At 35.0% G+C, this 21,810-nt stretch overlaps 2 protein-coding genes and 1 pseudogene across 6 annotated transcripts; all 3 read right to left on the minus strand.

Annotated features, from left to right (window-relative positions):
* The window catches only part of LOC148692844 (uncharacterized), a 9,194-nt pseudogene extending 8,443 nt beyond the window's left edge, over positions 1-751 (minus strand).
* Positions 752-3,316: 2,565 nt separating this feature from the next.
* LOC137742801 (putative serine/threonine-protein kinase PBL5) lies at positions 3,317-7,809 on the minus strand. Of its 2 annotated transcripts, XR_015953313.1 has the most exons (6): positions 7,527-7,809; positions 6,439-6,713; positions 6,011-6,200; positions 5,488-5,879; positions 4,209-5,365; positions 3,317-4,086 (listed from the first exon to the last, which is right to left on the minus strand). XR_015953313.1 is itself a non-coding variant. In XM_068482755.2 (5 exons), exons 1-5 carry the CDS (start codon positions 7,612-7,614, stop codon positions 5,063-5,065), a joined length of 1,248 nt encoding a protein of 415 aa, XP_068338856.2. In that variant the 5' UTR covers positions 7,615-7,809; the 3' UTR covers positions 3,317-5,062. The 2 variants fall into 2 exon arrangements, 1 of the variants encoding a protein (XP_068338856.2); XM_068482755.2 differs by having other exon boundaries at positions 3,317-5,365.
* Positions 7,810-18,694: 10,885 nt separating this feature from the next.
* On the minus strand, positions 18,695-21,775 carry LOC137743495 (hydrolase family protein / HAD-superfamily protein). Of its 4 annotated transcripts, none has more exons than XM_088679001.1 (12): positions 21,600-21,775; positions 21,396-21,500; positions 21,265-21,300; positions 21,086-21,159; positions 20,918-20,958; positions 20,529-20,600; positions 20,174-20,375; positions 19,817-19,912; positions 19,624-19,691; positions 19,263-19,470; positions 19,074-19,157; positions 18,695-18,944 (listed from the first exon to the last, which is right to left on the minus strand). In XM_088679001.1, the coding sequence occupies exons 1-12, from the start codon at positions 21,691-21,693 to the stop codon at positions 18,885-18,887; spliced, it is 1,140 nt and encodes a 379-aa protein (XP_088535127.1). In that variant the 5' UTR covers positions 21,694-21,775; the 3' UTR covers positions 18,695-18,884. The 4 variants fall into 4 exon arrangements, with proteins under 4 accessions (XP_088535127.1, XP_088535128.1, XP_088535126.1 ...); XM_088679002.1 differs by having other exon boundaries at positions 21,396-21,485; positions 21,600-21,774; XM_088679000.1 differs by having other exon boundaries at positions 21,382-21,500; positions 21,600-21,774.
* Between the last annotated feature and the right edge of the window lie 35 nt (positions 21,776-21,810).

The raw sequence follows: 21,810 nt of genomic DNA on the forward strand, positions 1-21,810 counted from the left end.
TTCGCTGTCTGCTCAGCACAGTGCAAAGAATGAGAGCTAACATTGAGGGGGAGTGTTGAGAATCAATGTTAGGTAGAATCAATGTTAGGTATGGTTGAGTGGAAAAAATTAGGTGCAATTAATGGGTTTTGTGTGGTAGCAAATAATCTTAGTTTAATTAAGTGTGTGGTGTAGCTTTCATTTGGTTTGCTATAAATACCCAAGTCCCCAAGCATTGTATATCATCCAAGGAAAAACAAAGCCTAGAGCTAAATAAGAAAAGCTTTGCTAATTAGTTTGTTTTGTGAGCTTTCTTTAAGAGTATGCTCTATTTTCTTCTTCTTGGGATCATTAGAGTTATCTTGGATACTCTTCTTATTCAACAGTGGATAGTCCCATTTTTTATCCATTAGATTGGCTAGTAAGAAAAAAATAGTATTTCCTCAATTCAATCATGACCTTTTATTTCCCGTACTACTGATACTATTGAAGAAAATTTGATTTCTTTGATCAAAGCATAAAATAGAAGTAGAAAAAACCACACACACACCAAAAAGGGTCTCCTCAAAGCATCGATTTTTATCAAGCACGTCGTTGTGACTTACACATGCACAAGACTAGACACATCCAAATCATATATACTAAAACTCAGTTTCCCCCGGGGTTCATCAACAATGAAAGGATGAAACTGCCCACGGATTTGCTTGCTGTGCTCTTTTCTATTTTGTGCAGTGAAGAGTCCGTTTGGCCCTCATGGCCACGCGTTTGTCATCGTTCAGTTTATGCGTTAAATAGGTTTTCGTTGGTTTACCATTTGCTTTGCCTTTTGTCTATTCATCGCAAAGATCGTCGTGTTCTTTTTTTTTTGGGGAGTTTGTTTGTGTTCTCTGTTTTGAGACAAGTTTTGCATCTCTGTAAATCGTTTCTCCCCAATTCTCATCGGCTTTCCGACCAATTTTTGGTGAGGTCTGGGTGCGATCCTTGTTCAGATCATCGTAAAAAAAAAAAAAAAAAAAAAAAAAAAAACCTATTTAACTCAGGCAAGTTCTGCAACCCTTATATGAGAGTTGTTATTTCGAATTTGCATTGATTTGAACGAAACCCTAACAGCTTGATTTTATGCTGAGTTGTGGCAGTTTGTCGAGGCTTTGTCAGCTAAGAGCGGATTTTGCGTCTGGTTTACTCCGCTGATAAATCTGAGATTTAACAGGAGTTCGAAGGCTACTGTTGGTTTGGGTATGTATTCCATGCTTTCATTCCTTCCTAATTGTATATGGATTTCCTATTTAAATAAAGCAGGGAACTAATCAATTAATGCATGTTTTAATTCCATTATTCCTAATGTTTTAACAGCCTTGTTTATTGTTGAGTTTTGTTGGTGAATCGACTTTTCTTTTATTGATAGCATTTGGTAATAAAGCTTCAATAATTCTAGCTTTATTCGCTTTTTTCACTTAATAATAAGAAAAGTGTTATTAGCACTCCAAAAATCTCATTCTACACTCCTCATAAGTGTATTTTTTTCTTTTCTAATACAGAAAGTTTGGAGTGTAGAATGAGATTTTTGGAGTACTAATAACAATTCCCTTTCAGATTTACATTCGATCTTTACTAACATTTTTGCTCAGGGGAATTGACTGTTATCAATGTAGATAATGACCGTCTTCTTTTGACTTAGTCTACAATGCATGACTAATCCCTTCCCTGATCACTGAGGAGTTTATTTCAATATCTAAAAGTATTAACCAAGACGTTCCCATTACAGATCTACCATGTTCACATGGCTTAATTCATCCAAAAAAACATTTGGTAATAGAGAAATTGTTAAATTTATCCATATATCATTTTTATTGGTTATTGGCCCCATTTAACAATTCCTCTGTTTCTAAAGTCTTCTTTTACATCTTTGGTGGGAACATCTTTGTTTATACTTTTAGTCATCCATTTTAAACCCCTCAGTGATCAGCACAGTCATTAGCCATGTATTACGACTAAGCCAATACAAGAAAGTCTTTACCTACAAATTCGTAACAGTTGATTCTTCTGAGAAGGAATAATGGAAATGATGATCGTTTGTCCGAATTATGCAACTTGAAATAACTAAGCAACTTATACCTCTATACTATACAGAAATAGTGAACTAAACGTATCTGATCCATTTTTGTATACCGTCTCCTTCTATTAACAATATTATTATTCAATTTGATTAAACAATGCTTTAGTTATAGATCAAATTTTTTTTCCAAAGATGCATCAGTATAAGATTTTCGATTAGAACCCAACATGATTTCATTAGTGATAACACTGAAACTATACAATTACTATTTGCTAAATATTACTTCTGATATATGAGGTTCCTGAAGAAAAATGCTAAAGCATATTGTTAGCCTAGATTTATACTTCTTATTACTTTCGTGCAGTGTTTGATTCCTTACTTTCCAGCTCTGAAAACAATTTGATACATACAAGTTTATTCCTGCTTACTGTTATTTTACAGCATAACCAGTTTTTGTGTAAAGCTTTGCCTCCAATCATCATTCATTTCAAGGTACACCATTCTAGCACCATCTTTTATTTGCTTTGATAAAATTATTTGTCAGCTGTTTAACTTGTTAACAAGAACAATATTATTTCTACCCTTTGTTAAATATTAAATACCTAAACACTTTCATCCGTGATGACTGTCAATTTACACACTTAACGACCTTCACAAACTCACATTTGAATCAACATTTTTTTACACCCTACAACACAAATTTAACCTTTGGATTACAAATACATAGTTTCTTACAATTGCTCCATTACCAAAACAAAGCTGTACCATCTGTTATTTCTATATTTTTTTTTTTCCTTCCTGTAAATACGATGAATTCACATATATATTTCTAAAACTTTCTGCAAATTTTATGCATACACTTTTAAAACCCACGGCAACGCGCGGGCACAATTACTAATTATAGCTAAACCCCAAAAAACTCAATCACAACCAACCCTACCAAGATCTCCCTTGCGAGTATATAACCAAAATATGGGGATGCATGTCACAAAACCTCTACAAATATTGGCCTACTTGAAGGCCGACAGCGTACCACAAAACCCGGTAGGACATACATCATGAACCTGATAAAATAGACGTCCTTGGCAAGAAGATCGATGCCAGAACATTATTAACAATGATGCGATGAGTAGAATAAACCATAGGAACAATTTCGTTAAGCCGCAGCTTATTCTTTAAACCCCAAACAGAGACGGAGCCATGTGGAGGACGGGCTCCTAATTAGCCAAGTAGTATTACAAAAAAGTGGCATAAAAGGTACAGTACTCTAGCCACTAAGCCTTCTTTTAATCCTACAAATTTGGTACTCATATTAATCAAGGAACCACACGCTATGTAGGTAACTAACAAATATCTTCATAATAATCAAGGAATCACACGCTCCCCAAATTCCCTACAATAAACCCTAACGCAAGGAACATATAAAACCATGGAAATTGATGCTCATTGTCTGCGTCTTCATTGTTTTTATCATCTGCATCAATGTCCTTGTTATGTTGGCACTTATTCAGAAGCGGGAGGCTGCAAAATTTCGGATTCCCTTCAAATGCAGAAGCATTGAAGCTTTTGAGCTGTGTGCTTGTTGGTATTGGACCTTCGAGATTATTGTATGAGACGTTAAACTCTTTCAAGAAATTCAGGCTTGCCAATGATGATGGGACTTTTCAGGACAAATCATTTGCAAAGAGATCCAAAGTCTCTACTTCTTTTAGGTTACTTATTTTGTCCGGAATACTGCCACAGAAGTTGTTCGTGCCTAGAACCAACCGTTGGAGAAGCCTCAATTGACCGATTGGAAAGTAAGACAATGTGTGCTGTAAAAAATTGAGTCTTCAGGCGGACCAGAATAGGCAGGCATTTCAAGATCGTAATCATATATGCTTGTAGTAGGTTCATACACCAAACTTGGTAGTGTACAAAGTTCCTTTGGAAATTCACCATTAATCAACTTGCTTTCCAAGTATATATGAAACAGCCTCGGAAGACTTCCCACCAAGTCTCGAGAAATGAAGTGGAGATATCTGACAAGAGAACTATCACAGCCACCAAATCTGCGGAGGAACGATGCACAAGTCAACCAGACAAGAATCCCTCAATTGTCTCCACTCAGCCAAGATCTTCTTCATCATAATAAACTCGCTGATTGTATTACATTAATTGTATTATTACTTACCTGTAACTGTTGTACAAAAGTCAATGTTGTACAAAAGTCAATAATCTCAGTTGGCGATTTCAATTTCAAGATGTTCTTGAGATTCATGGTCTCTTGAAGACACTATGGCCTATAATTCTAAACCCTCCAAAAAGCTCGACGACGGCTCCGTCAAGCCCGCCTGCTCTCAAGGCAAACTGGTCCTCAGTTGGATTAAAGCAACTTGTTCCTCCTCCATCAAGCCTATCCTGCTTTCTTGCACCACTGCCTATGACGCCCGGTCACTCTTGGAGAAGCGTCTCTCTCCCCTCTCTAAGACTCACATTCGCAGAATTCGAGACCAACTCCGTAACTTGAAGAAGAAAACTCCCGAGAAACCTATGAGTGACTACTTACTGCATGCTCGAAGTCTTTCTGATTCTCTTCACTATGCCAGTTCCAGCATCATTGATGATGAGCTCGTCGAATCTATTCTTGACGGTCTTGGTCAAGAATACAAGGAGTTTAAGGCATGGGTTCGTATTCGCATTGCCTGCGTCGATGGAGACAAGGGAAACAAAAAGAGAGAAAGGAGGCATCCGGCCAAAGAATGGAACTTTTATAGAAATTAAGGGTAACTAATCCAATGGGAAAATGTTCCTACAACGAAGCATTTTACATACAAGAAACGCCATCTCTCATGTACACAGCGAAAAAAAAAAAAAAAAAAAAAAAAAAAAAAGAGAAGAAAAGGCAGAAATTCTCTTTGTATGAATATTGAGGATGGCAGTAGTACCTGTTATCTTCTATGATGCAAAAATTGATAACCAGGCACATCATCTACAAGACCACAAAAATGGTATTGGCCGCTTTATTCTTTAACCTAATCCTCCGGCTCAGTCTCTCTCTGGCCTGTCACCTCCAATCTGCGTTATATCATCATCACTCTTCAATCTTGGAGAAGATGGACCCCTTTTCGAGGTTTGACCTGGATCGGTTCGGGGGTCATATTTCTGGGATGCAAGGTAATGCAGCGCTGTAACTATGTCGGTTATGACAGGCCGCATATTGGGCTGCTCTTGAACGCACATCGCAGCAATGGCAAGAGCTTGGTATAATCCCCTGACTGGATACTGACCTTGAAGCAACGGGTCCACCATTAATGAGAATTTCTTCCGGTCTCTGAACATGGGTCTTGCCTGAAAACAATGTAACGGTTAAGGATACACAACCAGTTCTGAAACCAAACTACTGGTAAATTATATCCAGCCTCTTGGGCGGTTGGATATCGAAGAAGAGAGTGCAACTAGAGCTATCTTACCCATGCTACCAGGTTCTGCTCTCTGACGGGTTTTGTATTATCAATAGCTTTCCTTCCTGTGATAAGCTCCAAAAGAACAACCCCAAAGCTATAAACATCTGATTTGAAAGTCAGCTGACCTGTCATGGCATAATCCGGTGCACAATACCCATACGTACCCATAACCCTAGTAGAAACATGAGTTTTATCTCCACTGGGACCTACTTTAGCCAAGCCAAAATCCGAAAGCTTTGGATGATACCCCTCACCAAGCAAAATGTTTGAGCATTTCAGGTCACGGTATATAACAGGGGGCTGCATTTTCTCATGCAGATACTCTAAACCCCTCGCAGCACCAGCTGCTATCTTCATTCTTGTATTCCAGTCAAGCACCTTACTTCCGGGTGAAAGACCTGAAAAGCAAAACAAATGTGATACTTAATTCAAACACATTGCAATAATAAGGGGCAGATGTAAAAGAAAGTGAAATGGTAATCTCGATCATACAACAAGAGCAGTATTTTGGATTGTTTCAGCTGCATACCATGCAAATGGTTTTCCAAAGATCCTAATGGCATATATTCATAAACCAATAGCCTCTGCTCTCCCTCGGCGCAGAATCCAAGCAGTTTGACAAGATTAGGGTGGTCAGCCAAACTAAGCGTCAATACTTCGACAACAAATTCCCTAAGTCCTTGGCATCCATTACGATCAAGCTGTTTAATAGCAACATCCTAGAACCACAACAATAGCAAACTCGGGTCAGTCCTTGAGCTTATAAGTCATTTACTAAATGAAACTCAAGGAACAAAACACATTTTTTGATACAATGGCATAAAAGGGTACGAGTAATGTCCCAGCAGAATTCAATTCCACGTACAAGTTCATACAGTTGAAAACAATTGTAACAATTTGAGTTAAAAACGCTCGATTTAATATGATAGAACTAACATTCACATATTCACTACGGACCTGATTAATTTTCTCCAAGTAACCCTTGTAAACTTTTCCAAATCCTCCTTCACCTACAAAGCAATCAGACCTGAAATTGCCAGTTGCTGCTGCAAGTTCAGCAAATGTAAATGTCTGTGCCCGCTTGCCAGTGGTTTTTCCATCGTTGGAACCCTCTATTATTTTCAACTCCTTTACATCCAACGACAACTGGTCATCCTTCATCGCCTCCTCCTTTTTTACACCCAGTTCCTTTTTCACACCCAATTCTTTTTTCACATTCCCATTCGTATTCACTTCACGGATCAAAACGGGCAAATATACATGAGATTTGAGAATGCCAAGAAAAAAGACAAAATACAGCACATGGTAACCAAAATCCAAAAATTCGACATCGACTAATTCTATCAATTTATGGGGTGAAATATCGGAGTCATGCAATTCTAAATGCAAACAAAGAATACAAACTGACAAAATTCGAAACTAAAAGGAGTGTGGAATATAGATTGGACCTTCTTAACCAAGCAAAGAAACAAACAAAATGAATGAGCAACAGTCTGTCTCAATGAACAGCAACAGGAATCAAATTAAATTTATTAATTTAGCACCAGATGAGAAAATTAACAATTTAACATAAACCCAGATGAACAAAAATAAAATTTCATATATGTGATTAAATCCCATTTCACTAGACAAAAATTCAGCCATAATTTTTTCCTCATCCACTGCAAAATTTCAAAAATTGACACTAATCTCATGGCAAAGAATGGCCATTCAAAACCAAATTCAAAAAATTCAACCCAAGAATTATATAAGTAAAAAAAGGGAAGAAATTCAAGAACTCATACAATGGATGAAATTTAATGGCTTTTATTCACAGATTGAAAGACACGCATAAACCCAGGTAGGGTAAAGAGTACTACCCACAAAATTCAAACAGATTTAGAAAAAGGAAAGAAAATTATCAAATTATAACATCCAAAAATAAAACCCACAATGCCAAAAATAAAATAAAATCATCCAAAAAAATCAAATACGATCATATAAAACATGGGTTTTATTCAATGACCCCAGAATTAAATCAAATAATTTCGGAAAAGAATTCTTACTTTGATGATTGGGTTTGTTGGTGTTGACGTGGGTAGTTTTCTTCTCTGATTCTTTGGTTGATTTCTTCGAGCAGCAAAAGCAGCTCATCGTCTTCCCCTTTTTCTTTTCTTCTTGTGCTCACTGCTTTTTATCTCAACTGGCGCACAAAAACAGAGCACCCAAAAAAAAGCATAGAAAACCAGCCAACCAAGAAAACAGAGCAGAATGAAAGAAGAAGAAAGAAAGGAGAAGGCGTTTGCAAAACTCAGACACAAAGTGACAGACTCTCTTTGTACTTTTTTGTGACCCTATTCTTCAATTTATATGGGGGAGGGGCTGGTTTGTGATGCAAATTAACCGCAAAATAAATTCCATTTTTTGCCGATTAAAGATTGCCACGTCATTAATTTATTTTTCAACACTGTTTCTCATATGTTTACTTACCGCGTCTCTAATGGACGTGAATTCTACATTCGATGTTTATTGACAAGTAGATTACGCAGTGTCATACATATGACGTTGCTATGTTTAGAATTATGATTATAATTCAACTGATACGAGGTGTATCAGATAAGTATACAATGTGCCTGATTTGTACACGATGTGTATCGTAATGGATTCCATTTCCTATTCTATGTTTTATGATAAGGATGATATTTATGTTCAACGTTTCTTGACAAGTAAATGCGCCATACATTACATGTAGCATTATTCAACTTTGAAATTATATTTATAATTCGATTAATATGGTGTGTATGTATATAGTTAGGATATAGTTTTCATTCGACTTGTATACGATGTGTATTTGATATAACATGTTTAACTTTCCTTTTATATTTAGCAAAAAACAAAAACAATATCTCTTTAACTAGGTATGCAATTTACATGCCTCGAGAATGCGTCTCTACAAATCAAAATTAATCTTAGATATAACTTTTCGTATACTAAAATTAAAAGTACCCTACAAGTTTTAATCACAGGTGCACTAAGTACAACATGGAGTTTGAAAAATAATCACCAATTTTACTTCTAGAAGTAGAACGACGGGGGCCGTGATCTGCTGCATGTGTCCGCACTTGCAACAACATCCGCGCCGAGACCGTCGTTCCGGCGCACTGGTTTGTTTGGTCAACTACCATTAAATGTACGGTATTTTTGTTTTGTCTTTTACGTGTTGCTGTCACATAATTGCTCTGCCGACGTGGCCGTTTCTTATTGGGCAGCGTGATTTTAGTTGCGAGCTGGTTCGCAACAAATCTTTGTCCTTTTCCTCCGGCGAGCAACCGAGTCTCTCTTCCTTCTCAGAATTCGTCCTTCTTACCCGCAGGTGATGCTCATCCGTCACAGATTGTCCCCGCAGCCGTCGGATCTGTAATAAAGAAAAGTTGGTGTACGGGGAAGGTCCGACTGGATTGCATTAAGGGGACCCTCTGACTGTACGCGGTTCCCCATGATATTGCTCTGCTGTGAAAGGGGAAGGTCCCAACTCAACGGTGATCGACGCGCTCGCCTGCCATAACTCTGCTGCGTATTTCCCCGGGGAAAAAGTTGGAAAAATAAGTGTTCAACAAAGTTAATTTGACATGTGGCAATTCCAGCTGGCACTTGGGTTTGACTGTCTCTGTGAATTTTGAACCGACAAATTCTTTACGCGGGTTAATTATGAGAAATTTTTTATTGTGTCGGTACAAGTGGCTAGAAGGTTTTTTCCAGTATCAAATTACTAGTATAATGATGCTTAGTATATCGAGTTGGTTTTTGGCATAAAAAAATGTCATGTAAATTAGGAGAAAACCTTCTAAGCAAAAGAATGACAAAATTGAACGAAAATATTCATATGATAGCGTTTTGTACTAATAAATAAAGATATATGTAAAGTTTTGTCCGGATATTATTAACTCACTAACAAAGAATATCAAGTGACGCTGCACTCATACCATGTAAGTTGTTTTTTTTTTATGTAGATGAAAGAGTACATGCATTGAGAATCTTCATAGATGAATTTGTCTGCCCATAGTTTCATTCATAATGCGGAAACATTATATGGTTAAATGCATCAACGTTATGTAGTTAAATTGTTGTGAAACACTACATGTTCGTTAGTTATGAGAGTTATTATAGACATTCTACAATATGTTTATCAAACACTTGCTTCTTTATGTATAACGTCTACCCGTTTGTTGATATAGTAGGGGAAGAGATGAAATTGATCCTAGGACTTATATAAGTAATAATCTTAATCCATACTTAAGTTACAAGTCCCTTACACGTAAGAAGTTAACACTTAACTTTTAGAAGATGTGATCTATTAGTGTTAGTAAAAATAGTTTTATTACTTAATGGTAAGAACATTAATTCCCGTATCTGAAAAATATGATTAAATAGAAAAACTATAAAAAAAATGACGATCTAATTTAACTTTTACGCGCCAGGAAATTCTTTTGGATGTATAAAATAAGAGCTTATTGTTAAAAATAATAATAATAAATCCCCTACTAAAACAGGCAACATGTGCTACAATCCTTTCTTTTATTATTAATGTTTTTTCTTCGTAACTTCGAAAAAACATTATTTATTTTATTGAATTTGGAGCTTAAAGTGTCAAACCAAACGACCAATTTTTGTATGCTTTTGCAGCTGTGACTTATGTTGGCTGTCTTCACTGCAATACGAAGTTTCGACGAAATATGATTCAACACTTTATGCAGTGAGCACAAATGTTTTAATTTATAAATGAATGATAAGCACAGCATAGATCTTAGGGTATACGACCTTAATAATATAGTCTTTAATTAAAAGGAAACAAAATAATGAATGGCATTTCGTGACATTGTCAAAGAGAGCTGCTCTCCTAAAATAAGGGCCTATGAGGTTCTTTTTTTTTTTTTAATGAGTCGTCAGGTTAATTTTTTTTATTTTTATATGAGTCATTAGATTAATTTTACGATAGATTAAACTATCAACTTAAATAGTTCTTGTTACACGGAAATAAAATACTAATTGATAAAATAAAAACACAATAAAATACGAAGAGAGAAGAAGGTTTCACGTCTATCGAATCTATTCCATTTGCAAAACCTAGTCTTCTCATCGAATATCTAAACTTAGCAAATCCAATTGGATAAACCTAATAACTTTACACATCCAATTTCATCCAATATTTATCAATAATATTCAAACCCATTTAGTTACAAAGAAGCAAAAAAATTGACTATGAAAATTAGGATCCCTTCTTGAACGTGTGAACTCCTTTTTTCTTATGAAATTTTCCGACGAACCTAATTGAAACAAGTCATTCTCCCTTTATCATACGCAAAAGGAAAAACCAAAAAAAAAAAAAAAAAAAAAAATCAGGAGGAGAGAATGAAAGTGAATGATTGAGAGAGAGAGAGAGAGAGAGAGAGAGAGAGAGAGAGAGAGAGAAGGGGATGCGAAGAGAGACGGTAAGGGAAGAAGACGGAAGATTTCACGCAAGAATCTTTTTTAATTTAATTTCTTTGCACAATTATTGTGTTTTGGTGTAACATGGATTATTTAAATTGATAACTCAATCTACCATTAAATTAATCTGATTAGTATATACTAGCATTTACCTACACACTTTGTGTGCATGAACACATTTTTTTAGAAAATGAGAAGGAGAGAGGGAGAGAGAGAGAGAGAACGTGGGGGGAGTGCGAGATTTTTGTTTTTAGTTTTTTTTTTATTATTATTATTATTTTAACATTGGAGGTATTTTAACATCACCTATAAGTGAGGTTTCAATAAAAAACAGTAAAATTTGGACTTGTGAAATTACATTATTGTCCATCATTTTTTTTGTGTGATAGAAGACTAAGTAGTCTTTTTACCTTCTTTTAATTGACAAAAAAAATTTCATTAATTAATAGAGATGAAAATGACCTCACAAGTCCTCAATGAGGACCTTAGAAGACAGGTTTGCTACTTCATACATGGTGTTTGAGATGGGCTTCGAAAGGGACCGGCGGGAAAGATACCTTTCGCACCAATACACCTCCTGATGCCATTCAGCACTTTCTCAAGCACATTTTTTTTATGTTATTCGAGAATTTTCTCTCCCATTTACTATTACCTTACGCTTTATATTTATATGCACGCCCTAATTAGGTATATATACTACCCATCACCAAATAGTACACCAATCCAAACCAAATTAGGATAACTTTAGGAGCCCTTAATACCTAAGGCAGCCAGGTATATGGTTTAACTGCTAATTGAATTCTAGTATTTACACTCTTAACAATCGTTTAATTAACTGTTATACCAATTAGGCATATTTGGCTTTGAATTATTACTTTCAAGGATAATACTTGCATCCTTCTATGTTGGAATGCATATATCCTCTATTTATGAATATTATATCTTGACCGAATGAAATCATTTATCAAAGCAATTCACTTTATTAACCTTCATTTGAAGATCGCTCTTACAAAAATTATTCGAATTCGAGATCATTTAATCATCCAAACACATCAAATAAATGGATGGTTCATCATGAAAATATTACTTAGTACATACACTGTCGATTTGTTCTATCCACTTGGATGACTTTTTTTTTTTTTTTTTTTTTTCTAAGAAAAAATTATTATTATTAAGGGGAAATGTGAGAGTTCGAAACTATTACAATAATCTGAGTTTCGAACTCGGGATGCATGGGTGAAAACTCAATACCCTATCTATTAGGATATTGGACCACTTGAATGACTAAATGATCTCCGAATGAAATAATTTTTTGTAAGGGTGATCTTCAAATAAAGATTAAGAATTGAATGGTTCCAACTATAAAATTTGTACAGTCAAGATACATTATTTGCAAAAGAAGAATAAACTCAAACCCCCAAAAGGGGAATTAAATTATTATCACTCACACTGTTAAATCACTTTTGTTGTTTCAGTTTGATTATTCAATCCGACAACTAAAAAAAAGTGTGAAAAACTTAAAAATGAGTATGAAAACCACCTCCTTCAAGTAAAAAATCTAAACAGTCAAATGTTTACCATAGCTGCATAGGACAAACAACAAGAGGAAATTATATCCATACATATATTAGAACAACTTGAAAACATATATGGCGACTATAGGAATTGCAATAGCATTAACAAGAAAATTGGCTTAAGAAAGTACATGCTTAACTTGAATGTGGTGGCCTCTACGTGACTTATGAGGAACGACAACCACTAGATTTTCGTATTTCATTCGCTCCCAATATATATATATATATATATATATATATATATATATATATATATATATATATATATATGTAACTACTTTCTTTTAGGTTAAAATAAAGGTTTAAATGTTAAAATAGTCTCTTTATTTTTAATTCGGTCAATTTGATCCTTATGTTTAACTCAATTAGTCAATGTGCTCCTGTTCCATCCAAATACCGTTAAAATTTTACAATCAAGTTTAATCTCTATTAATTAATGAAACTCTCTTTGTCAAACAAAAGAGGATAAAAATACTACTTAGTCTTCTCTCACACAAAAAAAAAAAAAAATGATGGACAATAATGTAATTTCACAGGTCCAAATTTTACTGTTTTTTATTGAAACCTGACCTACATGTAATGTTAAAGTACCTCCAATATTAAAAAAATAAAAAATAAAACCAATAAAAAAAATCTCCCACTCCCCCCACATTCTCTCTCTCTCCCTCTCTCCTTCTCATTTTCTAAAGAACCATGTTCATACATACAAAGTGTATAGGCAAATGCTAGTATTAATTAAAAAAAATAAAATTAAGAAAATATAAAAGAATTCAAAAATAAAGAAAATAATAATACCTTCAAAAACAACAAAATTGAAACCCTCCCACCTTCTACTTTTCCCCTAATTCCAGCCACCACCGTCATCGAATCCATCCAACACTCCAACCACCATGAATCGCCCCACAACCACTCATCCTAATTGCACTAAAGATGAAATCAGCAAATCCTTTGTCCAGTTGGTACGTGTTGGAGAGTCTTATCATGTAGCATGCATGGTCGGTGCAAGAAAAAAGGAAGAAACAGTATTATAATGATTTTATGATTGGTTTATGGAAATTCAACTGTTCATACAGCGGACACACCAAGAGAAATTTTAACACACGGATGGCCAAGATCAACCACAATAATTAGGGTTAGTAACTATTGGTTTACATTCTCAAATAATACATTTAAGAATATAGAATTATACCACATTTGTCTCACGTCTTTAATAAAAGTATAATCAACTTGTATTGGTGGATTCTACTTTATTAGAGATGTAATACAAATGTGATACTCTACAGAGTATTGTAGTTTATCTAAATTAAGTAGGGTTTTGAAAGGAAAAAAAAAAAGTGGTAATGTTCATATTAAATTATAAGTTGGATCCATGTGTTAACATGTGGATCCAATTTTAACCGAATAATATGTATGTCAGTCAGTTTGTCACATGTCAAAGAGCTAGGCACCACTTTTCATCTAAAATATTTTGGGACTTTGATTTTAGTAGTTATCTTATACCAAAATATTTTTGAGATTGTTTCAGGCTATTTGACGTCTTTTTAATTAAGACTTGTTATAAGTTATAATCAGTCTTAATTAAAAAGATGTCACAAACATTTTAGAATAGTCATTCTATACTCGTTTCATTCCAACATATGGACAAATTATAAGTTATAACCAATCTTAATTAGGGAGATGTCCCAAAGTTTGATTCCAATATCTTGTTATAAAACAAAGTAGGAGTCCAAGATGATTGTGTCGTATATTCTAATGCCACACGTGTCATCTACTAAATTAGTAGCACGTTAATGGGTAGTGATGCATGCATGGATTTAGAAAAGCTCCGCCGTACACGTATAGCTACAAAATAACTTTTTTTTATTCCAACTAAACTGAAAACCAATTAAAAAAACTTTTATTTGGAGATTGCACTACCTACTCCTATTTTCATTGGACACTAATTGAATCATCAACTTCTACTTAATATTACAGTCTAATAATAATGATATTATTTTTTACTTATAAATGAGATGTCTCATGTTTTATTTTCTTCAAAGTCGAATTTGAACCATTTTATTATGGTTAACACAGTGTGAAGTTTAACCTCCTTCCACACCGTAATCGTTTGTTAAAAAAAAATTGAATCCGCCAGCTGACCATTTTAAAAATTATAATGATATGTTCTGATGTATCTAAGTAAGATATGATCCTAACTTAATGAAAATGCCAAAAGCAAGAGGTCAAATTTCTAAATGAGTAGCTTGGGAGGGACTCGGTATATAGACCATCTATATGGGGATAGAAATTCTAGGGCAGTTTCACACTAGAAGGCACCTTCCCACGTTTTAATTTGCCAATTGCAAGAGCATATTCAACATCTATTTAGGACTACAGTCTGATGGTATTACTTTTCATTTATCAGTGAGATGTTTTAAGTTCGATTTTCGCTAAATACGAATTTAAATCACATTATGATAGCCTATTATGAGACTTAGTCCACGTTTTTCATTTAGTACAAATAATATCGTTTGTAATTATAAAAAAAAAATCTCCCCTATGAAATGAGATCTTAGGGGAAAAAATAGTAACTTCTGAAGCATATATACACTTCTAACACTTAAAAACAAATAATGTTTTAGATTAATTGTTGGCACAGTACTCCAAAAATAAGCGATAATTGGTGGCAATGATTTAATGTCAATTTCGTGTATATGACTCGTTTTACATTCTAATTTCATTTTTGTGTCACCGCTCTGCTTTGCAGCCTGCAGTAGTACGTTCTTTTCTTTCTTGAATCATTGTTCAAGTACAAACATATGAAATCATGATAAAATCCAAAGGGAACAGAATATTTAAGAAAGTACTAACCTGGTAGGTGGGTAATTGATGGGAAGTGAAACGTTTGTTAAATAACCACAGTAAGTTGCAACTGCGGTCTTTCAATAGATAACAAAATATGCGAGGTTTGATATTTCGAACAGGTGAGTCTTTTTCAATATGATCAAGAGCAGAGTAAAATTCTTCATAATCCCTCCAAACTTAAAATAGGTGAATAACCTTAACTTACTACCAGTTGTTTCATTTCTTCTAAACAAAACAAAAAACGTTGGAGTTAATTGCAAATTGAATAAAGTGCAGTGGTTAAATTGGCAAAATTGAAATGTCGGTGACCGGATGTATTTTCCACCTAAACACAGTGAAAACAATGTTTTACTAAGAAAAACAAAAATGTTGAACTGCTCTAATTTTTTTGGTCGCAATTAACTCCTCTAAAGTTGAAGGGTGTCATTAAGATTGACTTTTGAGCTACAGTGGTTTTTCTTTAGGGAAAATAATTTCATTAGAAATAGTCAAAAAAGTACATACGACAAACATATTAAACGTGTCTCTTAAAACAACTAAAGAGATTATACATTTCAAAAGAATATCATAACCCTACAATTACAAACACATCAATTTACAATACCATTCTTCAATCATAGAAGACCCTTAATCATAACCCCAAGTCACGATGACTAAAACATTGCAAGCCCAAGAATTAATGTAGAGGCTCCACAAGAAAAAGACTGCAATAATCTATGATGATTTTGCAATCGTTGGCAAAGAAGCCTTGCTATGAGTTCCCCTCCAACAAACATTGAGTTTCCTTCCCATAGTCTTTTGCTAAGCGTACAAACCACAAACACCACCACCTTAGATCTAAACAACAAGCACTACTCTAAAATTTGAGATTGAACAAATCACGATCATGACCACAACTACAAAATCTCTCCTCGACAAAACGAAAGAGCAACCACAACCACGAACTAAATACTTTCCTCGACAGAGCGAGAGAATGACTAAAACACATGCACAGTAATAAACAACCCTTCTGGTATTAACCGAACGAAGGTTTTTTCTCTTTTATTTTATGGGTTATTTTTTATTTATTATTTGATTGGTTGTTCAGAAAATGGAGTTAAATTTATTAGTTTTAACATGTGCTCCGATTTGTTGCTTCATTTTTAGAAGCAATTTTTCGGTTTATCTAACACACGGCCACGTGAATCTAATATTCCACATATACGATAATTGAATCTGTTACTTATTTATTTATATATCTTATATGTGATACATATTAATCAGGTCGTACTCTTACTATAACACATGAAATCTTTGACCATATGAATTTTGTCGGTACTCATAGCTTGTTTTAACAAATTCGAATTTAAACGTAACATGAGTAAACAAAGCTGCAAAAATTTTGTAAGGTCATATCTCGAGGGGGGTTTTTAGTTGAACCATGAAAAAAGGGTATAACATGTTCCAGTAATTGGAGGATATGAAGGCGTAGGAGAGGTACATTCAGTCGGGTTCGCCTTCTTTCTGTACATTCTTCATTTCAAGATCTCATTTCCTTACATTTACGGTGGTGAAAACAAAATATTTGCATACCTTTTGTCCTTAGTTTTTTTTAGGGACATGGCAGATGTATATTGTGAAAGATTAGTGGGTATGGTACAAGATCAATAAAGATACACCCTTGGAATATGCTGCCACTATTACGGTTTAAGGAAAACTAATGAAAAGAGCTTGAAAACTCTAAGTTTTAACGATAAGAACAAAATAAAGGGTAAAGTGAATAGTATCATAATTGACTTTTTAGTGTAAAAATATGGTTTTTCGTTAAAGTGAACAGTATCGAAAGCTTTTCGTTAAAGTTCCCTACGGTTTATCCATTGACTGCACTACGAATGCTAGAAGACTTCACAACTTTAGAGAAAGGTAGAGCAACATCTGTAATTCCGATTGTGTTTTCTTAACCTTCTTGTCACTGACTAATTTGTTTGAATATAGGAGTACTATTATTCAGAATGGATCTATTGGATATTATGATTCTCTACATAGATATAATTTAGAATTTTCTCGAGCCGTACGAGGAGAAAACTTCTTATACGTTTCTAGGGGGGGGAGATATTGTTCATCTATCCCAATAAGCCATTTAGATAAGTCACCCTAAATGCCACTCTACAGAACTGTACATGAGATTTTTTCCTCGCACAGCTTCTCGTTCAACTCTTTTGAAGTCATTGGGTCCTTTGTCTCGTTCGAGAATCTCTTCCCTTCTTCCACTCCGTTCCGAAGAGTAACTAAGACCAATTCAGTCACGTTTTCATTCCTTTGGATTGGACGAATTCTTTACGGAAGAAGAACATTTTCTTTCTTTAATCTTCCCAAGAGCTTCTTATACTTTGGGGAAGGGGATCAAGTTGGCCCTTGCCAATAGCTTGATGCACTATTTCCCCCATGATTAGGGATATTTGAGGGTCTGTTTGGTATCATATTCGAAATTTTTTATTATTTCACAAAATATTTCTTACGAACATTTATTGAAAACAATTTTCTTTAGGACTCAAAAACTTGTTTGGTATGCGATTTAAAATATTTAAATCTTACAACTTAAACTAGACAAAGAGATCCAAAAAGAGGGTGTCGCAAGAGAGGGAGAATGAGGAGAGAGGAGAAAAGAAAGTAAGAGATAATTGGAGGAAAGGGAAAGAAGAGAGCGGATCGGAGGAGATAAGATGAGTGAAAGAAAAAACTGAGAGAATGAAGAGAGCAGATTGGAGGAGAGACGAAAAAGGTAAAAAAACAGAGAAGAGAGGAAGAAGAAAAGAGAGATTTGGAGTGAGAGGGTAAGAGGGAGATAAAGGAAAGAAGTGAGATTAAGTTTAAAAACTCTAAAAACTTACTTTTTGTTTGTGTTAGGATTTTTACGTCGTTTTGTAATTATTAGAATTTTTGTTTTGTTTATGAATTCGTACAGTCGACCCCGCTTAGTGAGATAAGGTTTTATTGTTGTAGAATTATTTCTTTGAGTCCCTTGACCACAAAATGGCAATCGACGGACGAGCCAACTTTGTCACACAATTACTTCCTAGTGGAATAAAGAGCAAAAGATCATGAATCTTGATGTGCTTCATGTTCAACAGCACTGGCATGTTTGTACTTACGAAAAATGTGTGGAGTATTATTTCACGTATGGTGTATCCTGCATTAACTAGGACTTCAGAATACAAAGTGAGTCACATGTGGGATTAGGTATGCCATACTCCAACATACGAACAACCGTGTATCATTCTCATATCATTACCATTCACAATTACTTTCATTTCGTAGTAAGTAAACACGATAATGGTATAAACCACAAATTGAGCCGAAAATGAAAACCCGGCTGCGGTTCATCTTTTATTCATTTAGATGTCACCTCAATTGTCTTCCCCAAAATTTTCTTTCTTATAAAATGTTGAAAAAATATATGTATATACTGATTAAGTAATCAGAAAATACTTGAACCTGAGGAGGAGGGGGAACGGAAAAATTAAGTGAGCGAACGAAATTCTAAGAGCTGCACTCCTTTCTCAAAACAAAGTCTACAGCTTCTTCCACCGTGTCAACAACCTGCGGAAGCATCATGACGTATCCGTTACCAAATTTGAATATGTATTATAGATCAAATTGGGAAGAACTATAAAGTAAAAGATGATGCTACACTTTCATAGTATTGCAGAAAAAGTTATTAAGCACTACCAGATCCGCCGGAAACTCAGCATGATTTTCCTTTCCCTTGAAAACCCCGGTCCTTGTCAGAATAGAAAACCAGGGATGGCCAGCCTGAAACGAAAAATATAATTAACCCTTGCAATCTTGTTTGATTTTAACCCCGTATCACTAGTGTGAAAACCATGCAACCAAATTTCTGGCCCAAGAGAGGCAAACCTGCCGTGCGCCATTGATGTCAACTGCAGGATTATCTCCTATCATATACAGTGTTTTGAAATTATGGCCTCCAGCATTTGCTGGATTGAGAACTTGAACCTTGTCTTGAAGAGATAACACAAGTTGCTTAAGTATAAGTTCTGCATTCTTGAATACGAATGGATTTGGCTTCCCGAAAGTTGTATACTCCAGAGCATGAGGGTGGATTCTGCATATTTAATTTAACAAACAAGTTTAGCTTGAAGCACAAGTAATCACATCAAATTATTATCATCAGCATCCTTGCCTTTGTCCTACTATTCACATTTGTATATTTCTAGGACAAGAACACGATATGCTTTTTTTATATTTCTTGTCTTACCTATTAAAGATGGATTCCAGTGCTATTCTGAAAGCTCCCATTCCAAAACGCTCAGAAGGAAAAGCAGCCTACCTTTAGGGGCACCTTATCAGTACATCATTTTTTTTAAATCACAAGTAGTTCCATAGAAACTCAATAAGGTATGCTGGATTAACAGTACAATTAACTAACTACAAGGGGAGGGGGAACCAACCTGGTATGCAAGGTCATCATGCGCAAAATACAGCTGTGGTTGGTGTCCAATTCCCCGACCAGGAAGACCACCGGTTCTTAAAATGTCGCATAGAACCTGAAATCACCATTGTTATTCATTAGACACTTGATACTTTAAAGCTTCTGAAATTACTAAAACAAGAAAGCGGGAGAATAAGGACCAAATGACTGGAATCGTTTGAAAATATTTAAATACCAGATTGATGACATTTTGAGTAATACACGTCTAGCTAACCAACAATGATGCATTGTGATTCACGCATCCTCTTAGTATAGCTGAATGTGCATACAAGAAGTCCCTATAATATTATGAACAAATAAACTTGTCCAAGATAACCTGAATGTCTCTGCTCCAATCAACAGAATCACTAACTACAAACGCCGCCTGAACTCTTTGTAAGAGAACAAGATCTTTGGCAGTAACCGCCTTAACTGTGCTACTCTGATCAGCAACTTGCTTAGTTATCCATTTTTTATATGGTGCTAGCGGGTCAATGTTATCGAAGCAGGATGCATAGTCATCAATTGAAAGAACATTTCTGAAAGGCCAAAAACAAAGAGAAAAAAAAAAAAAAAAAAAAAAAGAAAACCATTCAGGAGCAAATCTCAGATCAAATTAGACATTTTGTTCAAGCTTGTGAAGAAACTCGACATGCCAAAATCAAATTTGGACAACCAGACCAGAAACTTACTTAAATCCATATTCAGCTATCACAGCAGCAGGTTCTCCTTTTCCCACAGCAACAATGAGTTCATTCTCAAATCTGCACAACACAAACCGAAAATCTTGAACAGAAGAATATAAGGAAATCTCTCTCTCAGACAAATTACATAGTGAGTCTATTGACCATTTAGTAAGGTTGAAATGCATACGCTTAGATGCATAATTCAAGTTGATTTGCACCATGTACAACTATTCATTCCCACATTTAGCCTAGAGGAATATACATGTAGCACAGAAAAATGAACCATGCCGGCACTGCAAATACTCGATCAAACGCAAAAGAAAACAGTATAAACTTGTACAGCAAGAATTTACTTTCTGACCCATAACTCAGCTTATATGCATCATATTACATACCTGTTTACTAACTGCTTAAAAGGTGTATGGCCCTGTAAAACCTGCATCCAACACCACGCAATCAACAAAAAGGTAAAATTACATAAAAATAAGAGGTAAAAAGCACACAAATCTGGATAAAAGAGGTAAAATTATAAAAATTTATGAAAACCCTCAACAAAAATATACCTGTAAAGGTGAAATCTTCACTCCTAAAAGTGAACTTAACTCAAGGGCTCTTTTGGATTCACTAATCCCACCTCCTATCACAACCAAAAAACCCAAAAATTTAAAACAATTAATTTTAAAAAAAAAAAAACAAAAATTTGGATTATACCAGGTGGAAAAATTACAAATTAGAAACTAACCATTTGTCAAGAACACGTATGGAATCCTGAGATTACCTGCCAAAAAAATTTAAAATTCCAGAAATTAATTCCCAGAAAGATCAAAAATTGGGAGATGGGTATAAGAAATGGGGGTACCAGAATCGTCGTACAATCTTCTGAAGGCCCGAGGAGAGCCTCCGATGGGAGCTTCGCTTCGTAAAACGACGCCGTCGATGTCGAACGCAATGCCGACGGCATCCCTGATGAAATTAAAACTAATCAGGAGGATTAAACCCAATTGAATCTCGCCGTAGAACATCATCATTAAATTTATGAAAAATAAATAAATAAATAAAGAGAGAGATTGATCGTACGGTGTGGACTGCGAGGAGAATTGCGAGAATAAGCGTATGATGTTATGGGAGAAAGCGGATGACGGTTGGTCACCGTTTCGGCTCCGCCAAGCATTTCTCAGAATTCGGAGGCTCATTAGTGTTCTTTCTTACTAGTATTGAGTACTGGCATAGCCAACGAGAGGTCAATATGGGGCTGATGGCCTATTTTATAATTTAAGCCTGGCTTTGT

This window comes from Pyrus communis, chromosome 11 (assembly GCF_041283825.1).
Source record: "Pyrus communis isolate YQ-2024b chromosome 11, ASM4128382v1, whole genome shotgun sequence".
Lineage (NCBI taxonomy): Eukaryota > Viridiplantae > Streptophyta > Magnoliopsida > Rosales > Rosaceae > Pyrus > Pyrus communis.